Raw genomic sequence first — 26,237 nt, forward strand, 5'->3', positions numbered from 1 at the left:
ATGCAGTGCGAATGTTGAATGCAATGCGTTTCCATTGATTTCATTAAGTTGCATCTCTTGATGCACTAACGTCTGTAAATTTCAAACCGATCATAATCGGTCTCATTGGAATGACCATAGTTAATGGAGTGCGCTACTGTCACCCTAACCCAAACAACATAATTGCTAAATCTTTTGTTCGAGCTGCCCCTTGTATATACCTATACCCTTCACCAAGAAGCGATATTTAGGATCATTCGGCATTGAGAACAATATTCGCAAGGAGCACACTGGCAGTTTTACTTTTTTCTCACAAAACGTCACTATTATTTTGGCGATATTGAGTTGACTGACAAGCTGTCAGGGCCGCAACCACTTCCTGCGTCCCAGGACCTCACACGTCACACGCCGACCCAGTCCCTGCGTCAGACCATGGGTCATTTGCTGGATTGACCAATCAGCAAGCAGGAAGTGGGCGTGGTCTCGTCTTCTCCGGGTCATCCACGTGGTTCTTGTGTGTAGTTTGGGCGTGGGTCTGGTGAGTGGTGCGGGTAATGTTGTCTTTATTTAATCTACCGCGCTAGATCGGGTGCCTAATTAGTGGCCTGTTAATGGTGTGTAGATGTTGTGAGAGAATACGCTTATGCGATATCAAGTGAGGCCCTCTAATAGTGCGCCATGGTTTGCAGCCTTCATCCGCTGTGGGGAAACGTACTTTTAAATGCACTTAGGAGAGGAATCTAACACTGCATACGGAATAACAGCTTTTGCTTGAAGTTTATACATATGCAAGCCACCAAAAAATAATGATGGGCATTAACAAGTGTAAGCTGCTGTGGTGTATAGTATTTACATAGGTACTGAGAATAGGCAACTGGAAGCTTTATTGATTTTTAGAAGGGATCTGGTAAAGATGATTTGGAAACAAAAAGTGGTTAGCAAAAGCGTAAATGAGTAATGGACCCTCAAGATGGATAAGTCACTTTGGGTACAGACCAAACGTTGTCCTGTGGAGAAGAAAATAATTTATCAAAAGCTGTAGATGATGAAGGATATGCGGTTAATGACTAACTAGAATTCAGATTGAAGTTAAAATATGTAAGAAGAGCAAACGGGAAGTATAAGAATCATTTATTAAGTACTGTGACAGGAATTCCAGTAATGTACTACAAAGTCTGATGATGGGACCTTTGCTGTTTGTGTATTTTAATGATCAATATTTGGAGGTATGATCAGTAAGTTTGTAAATTAATCAGATTGGTGATGTGGTAAGTAGTTGAGGAAGAAAACCTTAGACTTCAGGATAATATTGGCAGGCTGGTCAGATGAATTGAATTTAATCCTGAAAATTTTGAAGTAATGCATTCTGGAAGGACAAACAAGGAACTGCATCAAAGTAGTAGGACCCAAGGAATTACAGGGAATCAGAATGGCTTTAGTACACATGTCTTATGGATCCTTGAAGGTAGCAAGTCAAGTAGGTAAAGTCATTAAAGAATATGGGATACTTGCCTTTATTAGCCGAAGCATTGAATACAAGAGCACTAAGGTTGTAATGGAGTTGTATATAATTTTATTAAGGTTTGAGTACAGTGCACTGTTCTGGTCATTGCACTACAGGGAATATATTAAAAAGTGCAGAAGAGATTCACTAAGGTGTTGCCTAAGCTGGAGTGATACAGCTATGAAGGGAGTGACTCAGGTTGTTTCTCTTAGAACAGAGAAGGCTGAGTGGTATGTGATTGAGCTGTAAAGGGTTATGAGGAACGTAGATGAGTGAGACAAGCAGAAATGTTTCCCTTTAGTAGTAAGGTGAATAACTGGAGGGCTCATATTTAAGGTAGTGAGCGGGAAGTTTGAGGATTGAGAAAAATTGTTTTCAACAAGAAGTTTGTGGGATGTGGAACCCATTCCTAAAAGGTTGGTAGAGGTGGGAACCATCAAGACACTTAAGAATTATTTAGTTGAACATCTGAATTGCCATAGCTTACAACGCTGCAGGCCAAGTTCTGGATGTAAGTTTGCTCACTGAGCTGGAAGATTCATTTTTCAAACGTTTCATCAGCATACTAGGTAACATCATCAGTAAGCCTCCAGTGAGGCCAAGTGCTGGAAAATAGGATTAGAATAGAAGATGATTGGTGACCTGTGTGGACACTATGAAGGGCTTTGTTCTGTACTGTAAAACCTCTATGACTATTCAAAAATCCTGTATAAAGTTATAAAAAGTAAAACAGTAAAATGATTAGTGTAACTCATTAAGAGCAAAATGGAAATAATGCTGTGAAGGCGGTGTATATGTCTGATGACAGCAACATCGATTAAATTTTTTTGTGGGAAGTAGGTGTTAAGTACTCATTCAGTTAGAAAGATGAAGTGTAGAGACATTGGACACCAGAAGAAGGAAGCATTAAATAGAGTGAAATCACTTAAAAGTTAATAAGTCACTTGTTCACTTGTATCTAAATGGCTGTGGCAAGTTAAAAGTGGGGGTAGGAGAAGCTCAGCACAATTTTCAATTCCACTCTAATATGGTTGGGATCCAGAGGGTCAAACTGTAAATGTTAAACACCCTATTTGTCTTCCCTTTTTTTGAACCAATTACATGTCAGTCAATTTAACAACAGTGATGAGAAAATCATTAGGAGTACATACTTTGAGAGGTGTGGAATGATAAGGTGTAGCCAACACACATTTATTCGAGGCAAATCTTGGCTGAGTTGTCTGGTTTGAATAATTTGCAATAGCAGATGGGGCTGATGAAGATAGTGTAGTCCAAGTATGTATGGACTTTCAAGAGGCATTTAATACATAATTCATGACCAATTTATAATGAAAATAGTAACACATGGTGTTAAGCATGCATGAGCTTTTGGCATAGTGATATTGTAATTGGACTAGTAGTCAAGAACCCCCAATGAAATCTCATGGCATCAGGTCAAACATAACCTACTGATTATCACATACCAACTATCCCTGCTTCCCTGCACACCCCTCAAAAAAAACTCAGCTGATGAATCAGTACTCCTTAATGTTGGACATTGCTTGGAGGAAGCTCTGAAGGTATGAAGGATGCAGAATGTCTCAAAACTTTGTAGTTCTGCTACATGCAGTCTTGAACAGTGGTGGACAATTAAGTAACACATTAAGGAAGGAGGATCTACAAATATTTCTAACCTCAATTATGGGGGAGCCTACCAAATTGTACAAAAGGTAATACTGAAACATTTGCAACCATAGAGTCATAGAGATGTACAGCATGGAAATAGATCCTTCAGTCCAACCCGTCCATGCTGACCAGATATCCCAACCCAATCTAGTCCCACCTGCCAGCACCCGGCCCATATCCTTCCAAAACCTTCCTATTCATATACCCATCTAAATGCTTTTTAAATTTTGCAATTGTACCAGCCTCTACCACTTCCTCTGGCAACTCATTCCATAAACATACCATCATCTGCGTGAAAAGGTTGCCCCTTAGGTCCCTATTATGTCTTTCCCCTCTCACCCTAAACCTATGCCCTCTATTTCTGGACTCCCCAACCCCAGGAAAAAAGCTTTGTCTATTTATCCTATCCATGCCTCTCATATTTTTGTAAACCTCTATAAGGTCACCCCTCAGCCCCCGACGCTCCAGGGAAAACAGCCCCAGCTTGTTCAGCCTCTCCCCAAAACTCAAATCCTCCAACCCTGGCAACATCCTTGTAAATCTTTTCTGAACCCTTTCAAGTTTCACAACATCTTTCCGATAGGAAGGAGACCAGAATTGCACACAATATTCCAACAGTGGCCTAACCAATGTCCTGTACAGCTGCAACATTACGTCCCAACTCCTGTACTCAGTACACTGACCAATAAAAGAAAGTATACCAAACACCGCCTTCACTATCCTATCTACCTGCGACTCCACTTTCAAGGAGCTATGAACTTGCACTCCAAGGTCTCTTTGTTCAGTAACACTCTCTAGGATGTTACCATTAAGTATATAAGTCCCTAGCCTCTGACCTGCTCATGTAGCCACAGCATTTACACTGCTGGTCCAGTTTAATTTCTGTTCAATGAAAATTATCAAGATGCTGATAGTGAGGTGTTCAATGATGCTACAACTATTATAAATCCAGGGAGATAGCTAGATTTTTTTTCTTCTTGGAGATGGCCTTTGCCTGGAATTCATTTATGATACTTGCATTTTATCAGCTCAAAGTCAGATGACGTTCAGGTCTTGCTGCATAAGGGCACAAACAGCTTCAGTATTTGAGGAGTGGCAAATAGTACCGAGCAAACATCCCCACTTCTGATATAATGATGGAGGGAAGGTAATTGATGAAGCAACTGAAGAGAATTGGGAGTCGAACACAACCCTGAGGATCTCCTAGTGATGTTACAGAATTATATGACTGGTCTCCACAACTATCTTCCTTTGTATAACCTAGTTAGGACAACAATTAGAGGATAGTATTCCTGATTTCCCACGGACTTTAATTTTGCTAGAGCTCCTTCATACCATACTCAGTCAAAAGCCGCAGTAATGTAAAGAGCTGTCATTCACTTCACCAAAGGAATTCAGCTTTTTTTGTGCATGTTTGAACCAAGACTATAATTAGGTCAGGAGCTCAGTGAGACTGGTTGAAGGCCTGTAAGCAGGTTATTAATTAAGTGCCATTTGATAGCATTCTCAATGACATATTCCATCATGTTGCTGATAATACAGAGTGGACTGATGGCACAATAATTGTCCAGGTTCAAAATATTCTGTTTTGCATGAATACGAAACACTGAGACAATTTTCCACATTGCTGGAAAATACCAATGTTGTAACTGTACTAAAGTAGCTTAAGTCTTCAGTTCCACTGCCAGAATGTTGAAAGGGCAAATAGCCTTTGCAGGATCCAGTGCCAGCAGCCATTTTGCAATATCTCCTGGAGCAAATCAAACTAGCTCAAGCCGGCATTTATAATAGTGGGGAGGTCAGGAGGTGGTCAAGATGGATTGTCTAACCAATACATTTAATGGGTTATTTCAGAATACAGAGAATAGATAAAATTTCAATCAGTGAGAAAAATTTCAAGGGATGATGCTCCATCCATGTTACCTAGAAAGGCGAAAGATAGTACATAATTTTTCTTTAATTTTGATAAGTATGCAAAGAAAGGTGGTAGAGGATTGGACAGAAATAAAAAAAAAGCAAGGCATGACTAGAAAAACTTGTAAGAAGGATTGTATCAAAGGATGATAGAAAGCTAGGCAGAAACATAAAAACAGATAGCAAGAGATTCAAGAAAGAAGAGTTGACAAGATGTGCATTGGCCTTATTGGATATGATTGTGGAGAAGGGATAAAGGAAAATGAAAAAGTAGCAGACAGAGTCATAGAGATGTACAGTATGGAAATAGACCCTTCGGTCCAACCTGTCCATGCCAACCAGATATCCCAATCCAATCTAGTCCCACCTGCCAGCACCCGGCTCATATCCCTCCAAACCCTTCCTATTCATATACCCATCCAAATGCCTCTTAAATGTTGCAATTGTACCAGCCTCCACCAAATCCTCTGGCAGCTCATTCCATACACGTACCACTCTCTGTGTGAAAAAGTTGCCCCTTAGGTCTCTTTTATATCTTTCCCCTCTCACCCTAAACCTATGCCCTCTAGTTCTGGACCCCCCCGACCACAGGGAAAAGACTTTGCCTATTTATCCTATCCATGCCCATCATAATTTTGTAAACCTCTATAAGGTCGCCCCTCAGCCTCCGATGCTCCAGGGAAAACAGCCCCAGCCTGTTCAGCCTCTCCCTGTAGCTCAGATCCTCCAACCCTGCCAACATCCTTGTAAATCTTTTCTGAACCCTTTCAAGTTTCACAACATCTTTCCGATAGGAAGGAGCCCAGAATTGCACGCAATATTCCAACAGTGGCCTAACCAATGTCCTGTACAGCCGCAACATGACCTCCCAACTCCTGTACTCAATACTCTGACCAATAAAGGAAAGCATACCAAACGCCTTCTTCACTTTCCTATCTACCTGTGACTCCACTTTCAAGGAGCTACGAGGTCTCTTTGTTCAGCAACACTCCCTAGGACCTTACCATTAAGTGTATAAGTCCTGCTAAGATTTGCTTTCCCAAAATGCAGCACCTGGCATTTATCTGAATTAAACTCCATCTGCCACTTCTCAGCCCATTGGCCCATCTGGTCAAGATCCTGTTGTAATCTGAGGTAACCCTCTTCGCTGTCCACTACACCTCCAATTTTGGTGTCATCTGCAAACTTACTAACTGTACCTCTTATGCTCACATCCAAATCATTTATATAAATGACAAAAAGTAGAGGGCCCAGCATCGATTCTTGTGGCACTCCACTGGTCACAGGTGTCCAGTCTGAAAAACAACCCTCCACCACCACCCTCTATCTTCTACCTTTGAGCCAGTTCTGCATCCAAATGGCTAGTTCTCCCTGTATTCCATGAGATCTAACCTTGCTAATCAGTCTCCCATGGGGAACCTTGTCGAACGCCTGACTGAAGTCCATACAGATCACATCTACGCTCTGCCCTCATCAATCCTCTTTGTTACTTCTTCAAAAACCTCAATCAAGTTTATGAGACATCATTTCCCACGCACAAAGCCATGTTGACTATCCCTAATCAGTCCTTGCCTTTCCAAATACATGTACATCCTGTCCCTCAGGATTCCCTCCAACAACTTGCCCACAACTGAGGTCAGGCTCACTGGTCTATAGTTCCCTGGCTTATCCTTACCACCCTCCTTAAGCAGTGGCACCACGTTTGCCAACATCCAGTCTTCCGGCACCTCACCTGTGACTATCGATGAGACAAATACCTCAGCAAGAGGCCCAGCAATCACTTCTCCAGCTTCCCACAGAGTTCTCAGGTATACCTGATCAGGTCCTGGGGATTTATCCACCTTTAACCGTTTCAAGACATCCAGCACTTCCTCCTCTGTAATCTGGGCATTTTGGAAGATGTCACCATCTATTTCCCTACAGTCTATATCTTCCATATCCTTTTCCACAGTAAATACTGATGCAAAATATTCATTTAGTATCTCCCCCATTTTCTGTGACTCCACACAAAGGCCACCTTGCTGATCTTTGAGGGGCTCTATTCTCTCCCTAGTTACCCTTTGTCCTTAATTAATTGAATAGTTATTTTGCTCAGTCTTCACTGCAGAGGACACAAGGAACATTCCAACAACAATTACAAATGAGCAAATGGAAGAAAGAAAATAACTCAGCAAATTACAATCACCAGAGATATCATACAGAATGAATTGTTGGGACTGGGGGCCTGACAAATGCTCAGATCCTGCCGGGCTTCACAGAAGGGTCTTAAGAGCAGTATCAGATAGTTGTTTCATTGGCTTTATTTTTTTTTCCAGAACTCCCTTGATCTGGAGAAGGTCCCATTAGAAAATAGCAAATATAACCCCTTAACACAAAGGGGAGGAAGGGAAGAAGAGAACAAGAGAGCAAAAATTACAGGCCAGTTAGGTTAACTTTTACCATAGGGCAAGTGTTAGCAGCCATTATGAAACTTACAGCAGGGAATTTGGTAAGTTTAAGGTAATTAGGCAAAACCAACATGGTTTTGTGAAAGACAAATGTGTTTAACCAATTTAATGGAGTTGTTTAAGGAAGTAATAATTACTGTAGATAAAGGGGAACTGGTGGATGTAATGTGCTTAGATTTCCAGAAGGTACATGATAAAGTGTCATATCAAAAGATATTATGTAAAATAAAAGCTCAAGGTGAAGCGGGTAGAAGATTGGCATAAATAGAAGATTGGCTAGCTAACAGGAAGCAGACAGCAGACAGACAGAAGTCTTTTGCAGTTTTCGCAAGTTGTAACAAATGATGTGCCACAGGGATCAGTGCTGGGAATTCATCTCTTCACAATTTATGTAGATTATTTGGATGAAAGGAAAGAAGGTACAGTTTCCAATTTTGCTGATGATGTGAAGACAGATCGGAAAACAAGTTGTGAAGACGATATAAGGAGACTACAAAAGATACAGAGAGGTAAAATGAATGGGGCGAAAATCTGGAAAATGGAATATAATATGGGAAAGTGTGAGAATGACTGGGAGAATTAAAAAAACCATGTTATCTAAATGGTGAGAGATTGCAAAGCTTTGAAGTGCAAAAAGACTTTGGGATCAAGTGTGCAAATCACAAAAGGCTAGTGTCAGACACTAAGTAATTAGGAAAGAAATTCAAATATTATAAAGGGAACTGAATACAAAGTATGGAGGTTATGCTTCAGATTTTCTGGGCACTGGTGACACTGCATCTGGAGTTAAATTCAGATTGAAAGAGTAAAGACAGAATCATATATTAGAGTTTTAGTGCTAGGCAAAGGTAAATACACAGGCCTGAAGAAGTAGTTGGTCCTAGTGGACTGGACAAAAGTATTAAAGGGCGGGATAGTTGAAGAACAGTGGCAAATGCTTAGGGAGATACTAAATACCTCTCAATTTGAGTATATTCCCAAAAGGCAAAGGAACTGTAAAAATGTGAAATATTGTTCATAACTTAAGAAGGAAGTCAAGGATAACACTGAGTTATATAGAGGTATACAGCACAGAAACAGACCCTTTAGTCCAACTTGTTTGCACCAACAGATGTCCTAAACTGATCTAGTACCATCTGCCAGCATTTGGCCCATATCCCTCCAAACCCTTCCTATTCATATACCCATTCAGATGTGTTTTAAATGTAGGAATTGTACTCACTTCTGCCACAACCTCTGGTAACTTGTTCCATACATGCATCACCCTCTGCATGGAAAAGGTTGCCCCTCAAGTTCCTTTTAAATCTTTTCCCTGTCACCTTAAACCTATGCCTCTAGTTTTAGACTCCACTACCCTGGGAAAAAGAACTTGGCTATTCACCCTATCCATGCTCCTCGTGAGTTTGTAAACCCCTCATGAGGGGCATGGATTGGATAAATAGACAAGGTATTTTCTCTTGGGTGGGGAAGTCCAGAACTAGAGATTATAGGATTAGGGTGAGAGGGGAAAACTTTAAAATGGATTTAAGTGACAATTTTTCATGCAGAGGGTGGTGCATGTATGGAATGAGCTGCCAGAGGAAGTGGTAGAGGCTGGTACAATCAAAATATTTAAAAGTATCTGGATCGGTATATGAATAGGAAGGTTTAGAGGGATATTGGCCAAGTGCTGGCAAATGGGACTAGATTACGTTAGGATATCAGCATAGTCAAGTTGAACCAAAAGGTCAGTTTCCGTGCTTTACCTCTCTATGACTGTATGTGTAGAATGATCTGCTGGAGAAACTGGTGGATACAGGTACAGTTACAATGTTTAAAAGATATTTGAATAAGTTAATGAATAGGAAAGATTTGAAGAGCTTTGGAGAAAGTGAGGACTGCAGATGCTGGAGACCAGAGTTGAAAAGTGTGGTGCTGGAAAAACACAGCAGGCCAGGCAGCATCCGAGGAGCAGGAGAATCGACGTTTCGGGCATAAGCCCTTCTTCAGGAAGAGCTTTGGGCCAAGCGCAGGCAGGTCGGACTAGTTTACTTTGGGAACATGATTGGCATGAATGGTTGGACCTAAGGTTCTCGTTCCATGCTGTATGACCAAGTGTGGTATTAGAAAGCCCGAACAAAACTCAATTCACTGGGAATATTGAATACCAGGCACAAAGGAAATTGATTATGGTAGTTGGAGGTCAGTCATTTCAGTTCCAGAGCAACTCTGCAGGCATTCCTCAGAGTAGTGTACTAGGGCTCAAACTATCTTCAACTACTTCATCAATGACCTTCCTCCACCATAAGGTCAGATGACTGCTGATGACTGCACAATGTTCAGTACGATTCTCAAATCCACAGATACTGAAGGATTCCATGTCCAAATGTGACAAAACCTGACTATATTCAGGTTTGGACTGATGTCACAAGTAACATTTGTCCTGTACAAGTGCCAGGTAATGAACATCTTCAACAGGAGATAAACTAATTGGAGCTCCTTGATATTCAGTTGTATTAACTTTGCTAAATACTTCACTAGCAATATATTGAGCTTGACCAGAAATTGAACTACATCATCCGTATTAAGATTGTGGCTGTATGAATAGGAAGGTTTAGAGGGATGTGGGCCAAGTGCTGGCAAATGGGACTAGATTACGTTAGGATATCAGCATAGACAAGTTGAACCAAAAGGTCAGTTTCCGTGCTTTACCTCTCTATGAGGCTAGGAATCCTGCAGTGAATAACTAACCACCTGACTCCCTGAAGCCTGTATATGGTCAACAAGGCAAATATTAGAAGTATTTTGGGATACTCACCACTTGACTGGATGAATGCAGTTCCAAAAGCACTTGAGAAGCTTGATACCATCCAGGATAAAGCTACGACTTAATTACCACCACATCGATTAACATTCAGTCCCTCCGCCACTGATGCTCAGTAGCAGACCGTGTGCATTTGCAGAGAAAACAGCTCCTTAGTCTATATCTTCCAACCCACTGCATCGAGAAGGCCAAAAGCAACATCCTGACTTGGAAATATATCACTATTCCTCAGTGTCACTGGGTCAGAATCCTGAACTCCCTCTCTAATAACACCTAAATGGTTTTTGATAGTTCAAGAAGGCAACTCTCCATCGTCACCTCAAGGGCAACTAGAGTTTGGTAATGCAAAACCAGTCAACAATGTGCACATCCTATGGATAAATTTTTGAAAATGGAAACTTGGATATGTAATTCTTTGACGAATAGGAGACAGATGGGTATTTTTTCTCAGTGGAAAGAAAGAGTCGCTGCTGTCCACTAGGCTCCATAGGGAGATTGTGCTTTTCTTGTTTACATATAAATGAGCAGGAATTGGGTATGGGCGTATGATTTTAATGATTATGGATTACATCTAGTAAATATTCAGACATATTTGTTCACAGGTTACTAATAATGTGAAATTACTTTAATTGGATTTAATTTACCTTTTGGGATTAATGCATGGTTATATAGACTGAAGGTCACAATGAAGATAGAAAGTGTCGGTTTAAATTGGAAAAAGAACATTTGGATTACATATGTTTTAGAGGGTTTGCAACCTGAATCAGATTTCACAGTCCAATTTGCCATTTTATGAAGTGTTCGTTTAGAACTACCTGTTTACAATGATTGTACTGGATAAGAAGTGGGAAGCCTTTATGAGGATCATCAAGGCAACAAAGTTCCACGCTGGGACAGTTGCTGTAAGGATTACTGGGCCAAGGCATTTCAGGTATTTTGTTTTTGCCTACATAGAACATGGAACATAGAATAATACAGCGCAGAACAGGCCCTTTGGCCCTCAATGTTCCGCTGACTTGTGAACTAATCTAAACCCATCCCCCCACACTATCCCACCATCATCCATCATTTATCCAAGGACTGGTTAAATCTCCCTAATGTGGATGAGTTAACTACATTGGCAGGCAGGGCATTCCATGGCCTTACCACTCTGAGTAAAGAACATGCTTCTGACATCTGTCTTAAAGCTATCATCCCTCAGTTTGTAGCTATGCCCCCTCGTATAAGCTGACGTTATCATCCTAAGAAAAAAATTTTCACTGTCTACCCTATTTAATCCTCTGATCATCTTGTATATCTCTATTAAATCCCCTCTTAGCCTTCTTCTTTCCAATGCAAACAGACCCAAGTCTCTCAGCCTTTCCTCATAAGACCTTCTCTCCTTACCAGGCAACATCTTGGTAAATTTCCTCTGCACCTTTTCCAGTGCTTCCACATCCTTCTTGTAATGGGGCGACCAGAACTGTACACAATATTCAAAGTGCGCTTTGTGTAGTTTTAGCATGACATTAAAGCTCCAGAACTCAGTGCTAGCTAGCCAAATTTCACCATTTTCTCACCACCACCTCAATCTCTACTGTTTTGAATAAAGTGAAATGGTTGGTTACAACCTACATTATTTGCTTCCTTCTAGAATCTTAAAAACAGTAATCTTAGTACTGGATTGCCTTTGTTTTTGCTCAATTGCATTTTTTTGAGATTGTGAATAAATTCTGTCTCACAAGAAGGAAGCAAGCAACTTAAAACCAAGTTGCTTTTTCTGATGTCCACATGTGCGAATGTCTGGGTGTCACTTGATTTCACTTTTCTTGGTATGCTTCAAAGAAGGAAATAGAACCACGTACACTTCTCAGTACCAATATTCTTCTTGGGTTGTTCCATTAAGACGTGTTTGTCCATGAGCTAGAAATGAGGGCAGGTAGAAAGAAGTAACGCTATTTGCTCCTTACAAAAAAGTGTTTTGAGAAGATGTAGATGCATTTAAAAACACTTTATGACATCTGATGTAAAGTACAGGTGAAGTTTAAAAACTCAAAGTGTGTTTTAAACCTTTATCTTTGCACATTGAAATGTTTCACTGTCCTTGAACTATGAGCATTTGAAGTTGGAATTATTTCAACATGAACACTTAAGAATTCCTAATATCCTTCAATATTCTATTGTTGTTGACACTATTATTCTAACTTCTATTATTATTTCAGATGCTTTTTAGAGGAAGCTTAAATCTAATTTAATAACTTTTGTTAAATCTTTCATCTTTTAAATTGGGTTGCAGGTTTCGATTCATTAATATGTAAATCCCAGAACTTCTTTCAAGTCACATTTCTGAGATAACAAGGTTTTATCACACAGGTGACATCTCAGCACCGACAATGCATTAAAGATGTGAGGTTAGAGTCTGTCTGTATCCCAGTCTTGAGTCAGACTGGTTCTATTTGCAAAGTAGGAATTTATAAAATGTCACATGGATTGACTGTCTACAGATTGTGTGCTTTCTGAACAAAACAGAATGTATCTGCAAATACAGTTCTGCAAATGCACATTCACCCCATAGACTTACGTGTGTGCGCGTGCATGTGAGGGAGAAATTTGTGAGGGAACGTGCATCTGAATGAGTGTGTGCTAGAGTGTAATGGAGTGTGTGTGTGTGTGTGTATACGTGTCTGAGAGAGACCGTGAGTATGAGACAGGGTCTATGTGTGTGTGTGTGTGTGTGTGTGTGTGTGTGTGAGAGAGTGTATAAAGTATTAGGGGTCATCTGTAGTGCAACATGAAACCAGGGTACCGGTTAAGGCCATCCTCATGGGTACCGAACTTGGCCATCAGCCACTGTGGATTGTTGCGTATCCCAAAGTCCACCTTGAGGACGGTGACCTGAAGATCTGAGGCTGAATGTCCCTGACTGCTGAAGTGTTCCTGACTGGGAGGGAACATCCCTATCTGATAATTGTAGCGCGGTGTCCATTCATCCGTTGTCGTAGCATATTGCTTTGTCTCGCCAGTGTACAATGCCTCAGGGCACATTTCCCTGCAGCGTAAGAGATAGACAACGTTGGCCAAGTCACATGAGTACCTGCCGCATACATGGTGGGTCGTGTCTGACTCACAGGCATATACTCCATCCCACTCATGCGCACACACTATCAAGTATGCGCGCGCGCACACAGTCACACGCACACATTCACATTCTCTCCCTCTCCCTCTCCCTCATACACACACCCTCTCCCTCACGTGCATGTATGCACACATACAAATCTATGGGGTGAATTTGCATTTGCAAAATTGTATTTGCAAATACATTGACTCAAGTTTGGAATACACACAGACTCAAGCCTCACACCTTTAATGCATTTTCTGACTTGAGATGTCACCTTTCTTTATAAAACCTCAAGTTATCTCAGGAATATGACTTGAAAGAAGTTCTGGGATTTACATATTAATGAATCAAAACTTGCAACCCAATTTAAAAGATGAAAGACTAAACAGCAATCTAGGTCTGTTCAATATATCGCACCAATTGTATGACACTCTGACCTTTTGCTATAAATTCTGTGTCCTATGATCCTACCCCACTAGCTACCTGACAAAGGAGCAGCTCTCTGCGAGCTTGTACTTCCAAATAAACCTGTTGGACAATAACCTGGTATTGTGTGATCTTTAACTTTGTCCACCCCAGTCCGACACTGGCACCTCCACTTCAAAATTTTTAGCCTTAAATTTGTTCCATCTCCTTGTAATTACTGAACATGTTGTTGGATTTTTGATTGTAATTTTTTTTCTTCTTCAGGATTTTGGGACACTAGTTTTTATAAAGATATTCTACTATGTGCCCCTGAAGGTCCATCAATCAACAAATATATGGAATCATTTTGAAAAATTTGTTCTGTCTGCATAGCCTTGAACAAAATGGAAGTGGAGGAAGCAAATAATTTAGCGAAGAAGCATCCTCTGCTCAGTGATGAAGAACAAACCAAAACTGAACAGTGCAAAAGGATCAAGCTTTCAGAACCTGGTATATCTTCAGATCAGTCTGGTATTAATAAGCATGCTGAAATACTTGAAGGTGGTTTGCAAGCAGTTCCTTCTATACCAGATGAGAATACAGAGAAAGAAGGTGTGGAAGAAATAGACAATGCTGTGTTTGAGGAAGATGAAGAAGGTGATGGAGACAGTTTTGCTGATATGATGAAATATGGCTTAGTTGAGCAAGATGTTGGAATCACAAAATTTGTCAGCACTCACCAAGGTTTCTCAGGAATTCTAAAGGAAAGGTAAAGCTGTGTTTCGTTGAAGTGGATTTAAATGAAATGGCAGTTAAATTCATATTCTTTTGTGTGAAATCATTAGCGCTTTCTTTAAATTAGTTTTAATGTCAGTTGAACATATTTGCTGCTGTTGCCTGACAAGCTAATAAAAAATCAAATTAGATGCATTGAAATAGTTTGATCACCACAGTTCTAAGTTGAAATATCCTTAATTAAGTTATAATAACATTTTCTAAAAAATAACCTTCATTTTCCCATTAAATACTGCAGCAATGCAGCTAAAAATATTACTCTGCAAAATAAAAATATTACTTTGACTTTTGTGTTGAGTAGAAATCAATGGTAACTGAAGAGTTCATTATAACATTTGTGTACTTTATTGAGCCCAGAGAAAAGGAGCCTGAGGTTATATTTGCATCTAGAATGATGCTAGAACAGTTGGTGAGTTTGATGAAGGCAAGATGATGCAGATATACCAGATCTGTTGATGAATAACTAAACCTGTTAGGCACCTGTTGTTCTCAAGTTTAAAACCCATAGCATTTCAGTACAGTTAATCTATTTTTCAGTTGATGAATTTCTTTAAGTGCTGTCTAAAGTGTATTCTCAGCAAGTCTAACTGAAACTTACTGTTGATTTGAAGTAGACTATTCCATGAAACAAATTGAGCTCAAACTAGGAACTATCATGAATTCATTTATTCCAATCGAGGCATTAATCTCTACAGTAAAATATCCTTTGTGAATTTTCACTCCAACGTTAGGATCCAAACCTACTGCCAGTCTGACCAATTAAAAGTATTTTCATTGAATTCACATATTGTTTTGAATCATAACTTAACATGTTATTGAATTATATATCATAGGTGTTGACATTCCTTGTCTAATTTAATTAATTGTATCCTTGTTCACTTCTTTAAAAATTGGAACTTTTCTGAATCGCTTCTACTTTTTCTTAAATAGGTATTCAGATTTTGTTGTTCATGAAATAAACAAGGATGGCAAAATAGTTGTTCTGGATGATTTGTCTGTACCAGCTAATGATGAGGTAAGAAATAATTCTGTGTTTTGTGCTGAGGATTTTGGGTGGCAAAATAACATTTCAGATAAATTAATGAAATTGCATGGAAGAGAACTGAACATTGCATATTAACTGAATAGCAACAACCCACTGAGCTTCCACAATAAATCAACTAATTTGCAGTGATAACTATGCATCTAACTGTATGGGTGACAACAACAAGTCTTCTCTTCAGGAAAGTTCTCTAAATTTTGTTTTGAAAGCTGCAGTATTTAAATTGGAAGAATTTAAGTGGAATTTATAATTGTATGTTTATCAGATGGACAATGGACTTGAAGGCACAATAGGCTACTGAGAGGAAATGATACAGAAACGATCCACTTATATAGGGGAGCTGTAGCATGCTTAGCCATGTATTTTACAAAGAAGTGCACAGCAAGCACACTATGTCAGTATATTGTCTACAGATGAAGTTAGTCCTTTTGATGCCAAATCTCTTATTTTTATCAAGTTGTTTGTTTAATATTGAAATCATTTTTTTTCAACATACCGAGCATTCAATTTATTTATGTTTGTATGACTTAGATGTTCAGTAACTCAGCAATTATGGCATGTGTAGTTTTTGGTCAGAACTTGTCCAGGAGAGACCATAAGTTGGTGAAGAAAGTTAAAAATCACACAACATCAGGTTATAGTCCAACAGGTTTAATTGGAAGCACACTAGCTTTCGGAGCGACGCTCCTTCATCAGGTGATTCTGTCGATATGTGCAATCTTCTTGGAGATCCTCTCCACTTTAAGCCGGCAGTTAGTGGTGTCGATAGTAGTCATGATTCGGAGATGCCGATGTTGGACTGGGGTGTACAAAGTTAAAAATCACACAACACCAGGTTATAGTCCACCTGAGTTACCTGAATCACCTGATGAAGGAGCATCGCTCCAAAAGCTAGTGTGCTTCCAATTAAACCTGTTGGACTATAACCTGGTGTTGTGTGATTTTTAACTTTGTACACCCCAGTCCAACACCGGCATCTCCGAATTGGTGAAGAAAATTAGTTTTAACATGTAGCAAACATAGTTTTCACTCACTGATTTCACCCCACTTTAAAATTCATTTCCAAATGTCTACCTTGGATATTTTTGGGCACCAGTGTGTACTGCCTCTTGCACATGGAGGCACAGTTGTCCATGCAGTGATTGCTCATGACACTCATAAGAGGTGGCAAACGAAGGCAGCACATTTCCCACAAAAGGAAGATTGCAGTGATAGACACCATGCATTTTTTACAAATTGTAGAAAGTCTAAAATTCCTATTGGAAGGAATTCTGTGCTGTTAGCAACGGAAGATGCATGCTGTGAGGAGAGTCTTTATATAGTAGATGGCCAGAGGGGGAAAAAAAAATGTTTCTTTATTTTGATTTTTTCTCCTCTTGTTCTGCCCACCACCTCCCCCACCTTCCTGTGACCCTTGGGTAAATATCTCTATATGACTAAACTTTATGACATCTTTAATGACCTTCTAGGAACCTTCGGAGGACATTTTTTCCATTTTGTCTGATGAAGACAAGCAGCATTTAGAAGATCTTCAACACTTTAAGAATAAGGAAGACTCTGTTGTAATAGAGGTATAAAGATAAGTTTCGTCAGAATTATATAGAATGTACAAGCCATTTTGTTCAGCTTTCTGTGCTGGTGTTTATATGCTCCACATGAACCATTTCCCTTTCCATCGTTCCCACCGCTACCTTTTAGCACATCATACTTAGATTTTTTTTCGAAAGCATATAATCAAATTTACCGAAACCACTTCCTGTGGTATTGAGTTTCACTCTCTAAGTATAGAAATTTCTGCTTATTTCCATAGTTATTAAGAACTCACATATGTAATATATATTAGTCTCCAGTCTTTGATTCTTCCACATGTGGAGACAGTCTCTCTAATTTGACCCTGCCTAATCTATTCAAAATTTTAAAGACCTCTACTCAGTCACCCACGTAGTCTTATTTCTGAAGAAAAAGAAGACCATGCAGGTTCAGTCTTTCTTGATAGCTGTAATTTCTCAGTTTTCGTAATCAATTTAGAAATCAATCTTCTTTTTATATTATGGTGACCACTAGCCTGATTATGTGTGTATTATTTGTTTAGTCCAAGTTTATTAATTTTGAATTCTATAACCTGTGTTGGTTCATCTAGTCTAACGGGTTGCTAAACGAAGACACAATTATTACATCTTATCCTTGTTCTCAAGTTCTTCCATAGTTTTGTTTCTCTCCCTGTCTCTCATCTTCTCCAGTGCCACAGTCTTCTAAGAGCATCCCAGATTTTAATGCTCAACATTGATGATTATACTTTCATTTATTTAGATCATATGCTGTGGAATTCCCTCTCTCAATAACCCCACCACAATCTCTCTTTCCTCCTTTAGAAAAGACTTCTTGAAATTGACATCTTTAATCAAACTATTGGCCAACTGTTCTCATAGTTCCTTTTATGGCTGTATATCAAATTTCCTTTTTTTAAATAACACTTCTTTGAAGCACTTTGAGGTGTTCTTTTGCAATAAAGGCACTATATAAATGCAATTTGCTGTTAAGGAATTGTAAGATATTCAAGTTTATACCACTAAGCAATTGAACACTTTTTAGGCACAGTGTTGCTTTTTTTGCTATTCATTCTGCAACAGTTAACAAATAAGTTACAAGAAAATAAGGCTGCAAAAACTCAATTTTTATTCTGTCTTTATTTGGTGAAAATAAAACTTCTTTTCTTTCAAAACATTTTTTCTCCAAGGTGTCACTTGCAGCCGATAAAAGGAGGTTTTAATTATTTCTACTGCTAGTGGCTGGAGGAGTTTGCTTGTTAACTTGACAACTTCTTTGTAAAAATGCTTACAAAGTTAGAGTTAGACAATATTACTACTAACTGAGGTTATATATTTGTCTTTTTGCTTCATTTTAATCCTTTTACCAACTTAATCCTGTTGATGACTTATTTTCCCCTCTGTTTCTCACTCTTTTCATCTTCAATACCTCAAAGATTTTCTTTTTAAACAGCTAGTTGAAGATACTAAAGAAAAAAGAACAATTATCCATCAGGCCGTGAAAAGTTTATTTCCTGGACTAGAGACTAAAACTGAAGAAAGAGATGGAAAAAAAATTATTGTAGCCTACCATGTTGCTGGGAAGACTGCATTGGCAAGTAAGTTTTATCCAGTGGATGATCTCCATGGATTTGACACTTTGGTAAATTTCCTAAAGTTATGTTTTTTAATGAAACAACTGAAACTCAATGTTGGTGTGCTGGCAAGTTCAAAAAACTTTTAACTTTAAAAATTAAACTTGTCTTCATAAGAAAATGTTCATGTGCTAACTTGAAACACTGCCTTTTTTTGATGAGTTAATCTGTTTTGAATATTTCTCTTTTTTTATTTTGAAATTTTCAAACTGAATATTCTTGTTTGTTCTCTATCAAAAGTTATTTTGTGACATTTTAGATGATAATTTTCTTTATGCTATTTTCAGAATGCATCGTATTACTGATAGTCCAAAATTCTGTATGTTTTTCATGACAGCTTTTGCATGCACCCTGCATGTATTTTTTTTCCTTGCTCACGCATGGGTATTTTTTTAAACCAACATCTCTCACAAATTTATGGTATTTCGCACTGCTAGATCTTAACCTGAGGTATGCAATTTGTGCTGGTGGCTGAACAGTAATTATGAGCATGGTTCTAGATTTTGAATTAACAGCAAAATAAAATGGAAGATATACAACAAATTGTACAACACCTTTGGTGTTGCAGATCCTTGTACTCCTGAAGGCATAGTATTTAGTGCCATTTAATATTTAAGTGCTAATTCAAATTATGTTCACTAAGGCCATGCTGATACTGAATTATGCTGGTCTATTGGTAAGTTTATGACAAAATGGGTATATTTTTCACTAGGTGTGGTTGTACACATCTCTTCTGATAATCTTTCAAGAAGAGTGATATATATGCACTCTGGTACATGTCCTGTTTAGCAGTCGGAATATAATTTGGATAAATGTGAATTTGTCTATTTTGGCAGTAAGAATAGAGAAGCAGTAAATTTGTTAATGAAGGGACTCAATTATAAAGGTGAGACTTGAATCCCGGTCTCTTGGTCCACTGGTAGAGACACTACCACTACACGAGAACCCTTCCAAGGAAGTCAGCATTTTTAATATCCAGAAATGCTGTTTCACACAGGTGAAAGGTTTTTTTTCCCATCACCAAATCACTTTTGGTATTTTTTCAGTTTGTTTTTACAGAACTTTGTTTTTCTAATCAGTCTTTTCAGAGAAGTTATTGCATATCTCTGGAGCAGGTGGGACTTGAACCAAGCCACTTGGTGTCTTTTCCATCTATTAACTACTGCCAGTAAATCAGCTGTGTTCTCCATATTGATTTACATAAAAATCCATTAAGGGCAATATAAGAATTCAACTCTACATGATTGAGATGTATAAAATTATGAGGGGCATAGATAGAGTGATCAGGAAGTAACTTCTTTCCTTGGTTGAGAAGTCACTGACCAGGGAGCCATAGATTTAAGGTAAGGAGCAGGATTTTAGAGGAGATGTGAGTAAGAAAATGTTTTCACTCAGAGATTAGTGGGAAAGTGGAACTCCGTGCCTACCATGGTCTTAGAATAAGAAACTCTCAACATTTAAAAAGTATTCAGACATGCAGTAATGCTGCCAAGGTTTTCAGGCTATGGACCAAGTGCTAGAAAATGGAATTAGAGTACTTAGTTGATTGGCTTATCAAATCTGCACGAGTGAAAAACAAAGGGCTTTTTCTGTGTTGTAGCCTGTTATGGCTCAACAACTCTACATGTATCATCACGCATCTAAACAGGTTGATTAAAAATGTGTAAAACACTGGATCTGGATCTAAAAGTTGAAGTTCTAAATTAGAGAAAGGCTAATTTTGACAGTATTAGGCAAGAATTTTCAAAAGCTGATTGGGGGCAGATGATCGCAGGTTAAGGGATGGCTTGAAAATGAGAAGCCTTCAAAAATGAGATAACGAGAGTCCAGAGACAGTATATTCCTGTCAGGGTGAAAGGAACATTTGTAGGAGTAGGGAAAGCTGGATGACTAAAGAAATTGAGGGTTTGGTTAAGAAAAAGAAGAAAGCATATGTCAGGTAAAGACAGCAGAGATTGAGTGAATCCTTAGAGTATAAAGGCAGTAGGAATATACTGAAGAGGGAAACCAGGAGGGCAGAAAAGGGACATGAGATAGCTTTGGTAAATAGTGTTAAGGAGAATCCAAAGGGATTTTATAAATACATTAAGTACAAAAGGGTAACTAGGGAGAGAATAGGGCCCCTCAAAGATCAGCAAGGCAGCCGATGTGTGGAGCCGCAAGAGCTGGGGGAGATATTAAACAAGTATTTTGCATCAGTGTTTACTGTAGAGAAGCACATGATATAGAATGTGGGGAAATAGGTGGTGACATCTTGAAAAATGTCCATATTACAGAGGAAGAGGTGTTGGATGTCTGGAAATACATAAAAGTGGATAAATTCCCAGGACCTGATCAAATGTACCGAACAACTCTGGGAAGTTAGGAAAGTGATTGCTGGGCCCCTTGCTGAGATATTTGTATCATCAATAGTCGCAGGTGAGGTGCCGGAAGACTGGAGGTTGGCTAATGTGGTGCCACTATTTAAGAAAGGTGGTAAGGAAAAGCCAGGCAACTATAGACCTGTGAGCCTGACGTCAGCGGTGGGCAAATTGTTGGAGGGAATCCTGAGAGACAGGATTTACATGTATTTGGAAAGGCAAGGACTGATTAGGGATAGCCAATATGGCTTTGTGTGTGGGAAATCATGTCTCAAGAACTTGATGGAGTTTTTGAGGAAGTAACAAAGAGGATTGATGAGGACAGAGGGGTAGACATGATATATATGGACTTCAGTAAGGCGTTCGACAAGGTTCCCCATGGGAGACTGATTAGCAAGGTTATATCTGATGGAATACGGGGAGGTAAAAACAATGATGAAGGGCTTTTGCCCGAAACGTCGATTTTCCTGTTCTTCGGATGCTGCCTGGAATACAGGGAGAACTAGCCATTTGGATATAGAATTGGCTTGAAGGTAGAAGACAGAGGGTGGTGGTGGAGGGTTGCTCTTCAGACTGGAGGCCTATGACCAGTGATGTGCCACAAGGATCGGTAGTGGTTCAAATGCTTTTCATCATTTATATAAATGATTTGGATGTGAATTTAGTAAGTTTGCAAATGACACCAAAATTGGAGGTGTAGTGGACAACGAAGAAGGTACCTCAGAGTACAACACGATCTTGATCAGATGGGCCAATGGGCTGAGGAGTGGCAGATGAAGTTTAATTTAGATAAATGCAAGGTGCTGTATTTTAGAAAAGCAAATCAGAGCAGGACTTATACTGACAATAAGCTCGGGCTGTTTTCCATGGAGCGTCAGAGGCTGAGGGGTGACCTTATAGAGGTTTATAAACTTATGAGGGGTATGTACAGGATAAATAAACAAGGTCTTTTCCCTGGAGTCGGCGTCCAGAATTAGAGGGCATAGATTTAGGATGAGAGCGGAAAGATATAAAAGGGACCTAAGGAGCAACATTTCACAGAGAGGGTGATGCGTGTATGGAATGAGCTGCCAGAGGAAGTGGTGGAGCTGATACGATTACAGCATTTAAAAGAGATCTGGATGGGTATATGAATAGGATGGGTTTAGAGGGATATGGGCGAAGTGCTGGCAAATGGGACTAGATTAGGTTAAGATATCTGGTTAGCATGGACAAGTTAGACTGAAGGGTCTGTTTCCATGTTGTACATCACGATGACTCTATGTCGCAGTGCAGTTTCAGTCACTACTGTGGAAAAGATGTAACACTAGAGAGGTTACAGAAGAGATCTTGGAGAACACTGTCTGTGTTAAATAATTTTAGTAATGAAGCAAGATTGTATAAGCTCAGGATTTTGTTTTGAATAGAGGAGGTGGAGAGTAACATCTAATTGAGGTGTACAAAATTATAGGGCTCCAGATAGAATGGATAGGAAGGCCCTGATATCCTTGGTTAACAGAGCCATAATTGGAGGTAAGATTTAGGGTAAAAGTCAGGAGGTTTTGAAAGGAATTAAAGGGTAGTAAAGATCAGGAAATCAAGCTGAAAGAGGGATAGGGGAAGCAATCCTTAACACATTTAAAAAGTACTTTGCTCTGCAGAATGCTGTAAAGTGGGATTAGGCTAGTTAGTGGGATTAGGCATGTCGACTGCCACGTGCTGAATCGTTATTGTGTTATTTTCATGATGTTTTATGATTTCTGTTTTGAGCTGTTTTTGTTAGAACAGCAAATATGATCAAATATGACTTTAATAAGGTGAAGATATTTTCATTATCTATTGTAGGAAGTGTGATTGTTTTGATTTTATCAATTAAGTGTGACTCTTGGTTTGGTCAATAACTTAGCCAGCAACATACATCAAATGCTAAATCAAAAGCAGAATTAGAATCATTTGCATAATTAATAACTCTCACTGTTCTCTGAACTTGGTAATAAGTTTGAAAGCATATCTGCAATGCAGTTGAGCCACAGAAATTTGGTGGTGAAGGTCACTTGATAACTGCACCAGGACTTAGAGCTCAGTTTGAAAAATAAGTAAAAGTTCTATTTAAAATGTTTATTAAAAAAAAGTACATGTTTGACAGTGAGGAAAGAAGCTGCAGAACAACAGAAAAACATAAATGTATTGATCAGTGGGCAAGTATGTGGTGACTACCCTCCAAACTAGAGAAGTGTGAATAATTCATTGGGAAGACAAACAAGTCAAAGGAATATGCAATAAATGGTAGGATACCATAAGTGTAAAGGAACAGAACGATCTTGGAATGCAAATTTGTGAAGGTGACAGGATAGGTAGACAAAGTGTTTAAGAAGGAATACAGATTGTTCTGCTATAATGCGACAGTTGTGTTCCTCTACAATCTTGCGCTATAGAAAACCGCTACGTAAAATCATGGTTTAGAAGATTGCTATAGAAAATTGCTATGCCTGTTCAGTAGAAAGTTTGCTTTATCCAAACAGCGTCCACAATTTGTCAATCACATTATAGCCAATTCACATTGTACCAGAACGACCTGTATGGAATACCTTTATTAGCCAGAGCTTAGGTATAAGTTTGCACTAGAATATATAGTAAACGATAGGTAGACTACATTTTTTATGCTTTGTACAATTCTCTTCAAATCCAAGCATGTTTATCCATCAGTGAATGTATGGCACAGGCTTGAAGGAGATTTGCAATGATGTTTGCAGGTGAATAATATTAGGTATTAGGCAAGATTGGATAGGTTATGATTGTTTTCTTTAGCTCAGAGAAGGCTGAAGGGAAACATAATTGAAGTAAATTTTGAGGAATCAAGATTTTTTTTATTTCATGATTTCCTTTGCGTAGAGGCCATTGATTTTTAAAGTAATTTGAAGAAAAATTAGAAAATTAGTGCGAGCCCTGAGTTTACTGAAAAGAGTGCTATCGGGAAAAACACCTTAACATACTTAAGTAAGGACTTCAAGTGTTGTAACCTCCAGAACAAAGCACTAAAATTGGAATGTGGGATCATGTTGAAAAATTTTTGTTTCAGCCCACTGACTCAACTCTTTCTGTGCTATAAATTTGCTCTGTTCCATCATTATTATAGCAGTATTTATTTTTGTTTAACTGAAGGTTATTAATTGAGAGTGTTTGAAGAGGATACATTTATGGATTATGCTAAACTACCTTCACATTAAAAATTTTAAAAGCTATTGCAACAAAATTGGCTTGTGAGTTGAAATACTAAAAAGTCAGAGCATGGAATATTGAGTTGCCAATTCATGCCCACAGTAATGCTTTTACAGTAAATGGGAAGGAGAAATTTTACTTCAAGGGGAAATCACATGTCTCTGATGCTAAGAAAATTGTGTTATTCTAAGTTCCATTGACCTTTTGATTCTTTGTGACCTTTTGTAGATTACCAAAATTGATATTTGCTCCACATTTTATTTTTGTCACAAAGAACATTCAAAGGGAAATGTGGAGAACACTTTTTAAAGAAAAATATATGGGGCAGAATTTTATAGGGGTCTGAATGCTGTAGGCTAAGGATGGGAGAGTTGTGTGAGAAGTCGGGTGAGATCTTTCTCGACTTCAGAAATTCATTCCATTTTTGAACAAGAATTCCAGTGGTGAGACAAGGTTCTTGTTATTCACAGGAAAATGTCTATTAAGGGGCATCTATTAATCCTCTGTTTAGGGGATTATTGCTTGTAGAGACTTCACAACTGCAAGTCTTACCTCATTAATGTGTAGCTTCCAATCCTACTAAATACAAAGTGGAAACTAACTGTCAGCAACCCTGGATGTGAAAGTCTAGCAATTTCAACTCATGTATGGTCCTCTGGACCACTATCTCAGACACCAAGCAATCGCATTTCAGGACACACTCTGTGTCACCAGCTGCATGTACCTTGCTTCGATGAGTGCTGGCATCTGACACCTGACAACTTTTCGGGACCCTCATTATACTTTCCCAATCCATTTGCAGGATATTCTTGCATTTGAAAGCTGCACTTTAGGTATAACACAACTAGCATTGAAATACTGGTACAAGTTCACTGATCGGACTGGACTGAATGTCTAGATTCTTTGCTTGCATTCTCAGTGCTCACTAACCTCAAGCCTATGCTTGTAGCATCCCTTGCCCTCCGTTTGGTGTCCCCTCAGCCAGAGCTTCCAGGCTTACATGACTTTTGCACGTGTGGAAAGGCAGGATGCTTATTGTGAATTTCAGCTGTCCTCACAGTAGGTCCTGATTAGATTCCCTAGTGTGGAAACAGGCCCTTTGGCCCAACCAGTCCACACCCTCCGAAGAGCAATCCACCCAGACCCATTTCCGCTCTGAATGATGCACCCAACACTATGGGCAATTTAGCATGGCCAATTCACCTGCCCTGCACATTTTTGGACTGTGGGAGGAAACCGGAGCACCTGGTGGAAACCCACGCAGACACGGGGAGAATGTGTAAACTCCACACAGACAGTCACCTAAGGCTGGAATAGAACCTGGGACCCTGGTGCTGTGAGGCAGCAGTGCTAACCACTGAGCCACTGTGCTGCACCCCCCGTACAATAAATCAAGCACATTCTGCAGATTCAGTCCAGAGGCTTGGACATGGTCAGTCATAGAATAATAGAATCCTGACAGTGCAGAAAGAGGCCACTGAGTCTGCACTGGCCCTCCAAAATGCATCCCATTTTTATACTCACTCCTTCTCACTCCATGAGGAGTTTTACCATGGCTAACCCACCTAACCTATACATCTCTAGACACCATGAAGTAATTTTTAGCATGGCCAATCCACTTAATCTGCATATCTTCAGACTGTGAAGGAAGGAAACTGAATCACCCAGAGGAAACCCACACAGAGCCAGGGAGACTGTGCAAACCCCACACAGACAGACATCCAAGGTTGGAATTGAACACATGTTCTTGGTGCTGTGAAGCAGCAGGACTAACTACTGTGCCACTGTATCACTTTTGGGGCAGCCACTTGGGGCAGTTATGGTCACTTTCCTGTAGGGATGAGAAG

General features: G+C 39.3%; 1 protein-coding gene across 3 annotated transcripts in view; it reads left to right on the forward strand.

The window, feature by feature from the left end:
* Positions 1–443: 443 nt before the first annotated feature.
* Positions 444–26,237, forward strand: part of pus7 (pseudouridine synthase 7) — a 57,732-nt gene continuing 31,938 nt past the window's right edge. For 2 of the 3 annotated variants that reach the window (XM_072562716.1, XM_072562718.1), the window contains exons 1-5: positions 444–517; positions 14,100–14,583; positions 15,540–15,624; positions 17,121–17,222; positions 18,652–18,796. In XM_072562716.1, the coding sequence (XP_072418817.1) occupies positions 14,219–14,583; positions 15,540–15,624; positions 17,121–17,222; positions 18,652–18,796 (697 nt within the window). In that variant the 5' untranslated portion in view covers positions 444–517; positions 14,100–14,218. Of the gene's footprint in view, positions 531–14,099; positions 14,584–15,539; positions 15,625–17,120; positions 17,223–18,651; positions 18,797–26,237 lie in introns of all 3 variants that reach the window. The other variant, XM_072562717.1, reaches the window with a different exon arrangement.

This window comes from Chiloscyllium punctatum, chromosome 44, assembly GCF_047496795.1.
Source record: "Chiloscyllium punctatum isolate Juve2018m chromosome 44, sChiPun1.3, whole genome shotgun sequence".
Classification (NCBI taxonomy): Eukaryota; Metazoa; Chordata; class Chondrichthyes; order Orectolobiformes; family Hemiscylliidae; genus Chiloscyllium; species Chiloscyllium punctatum.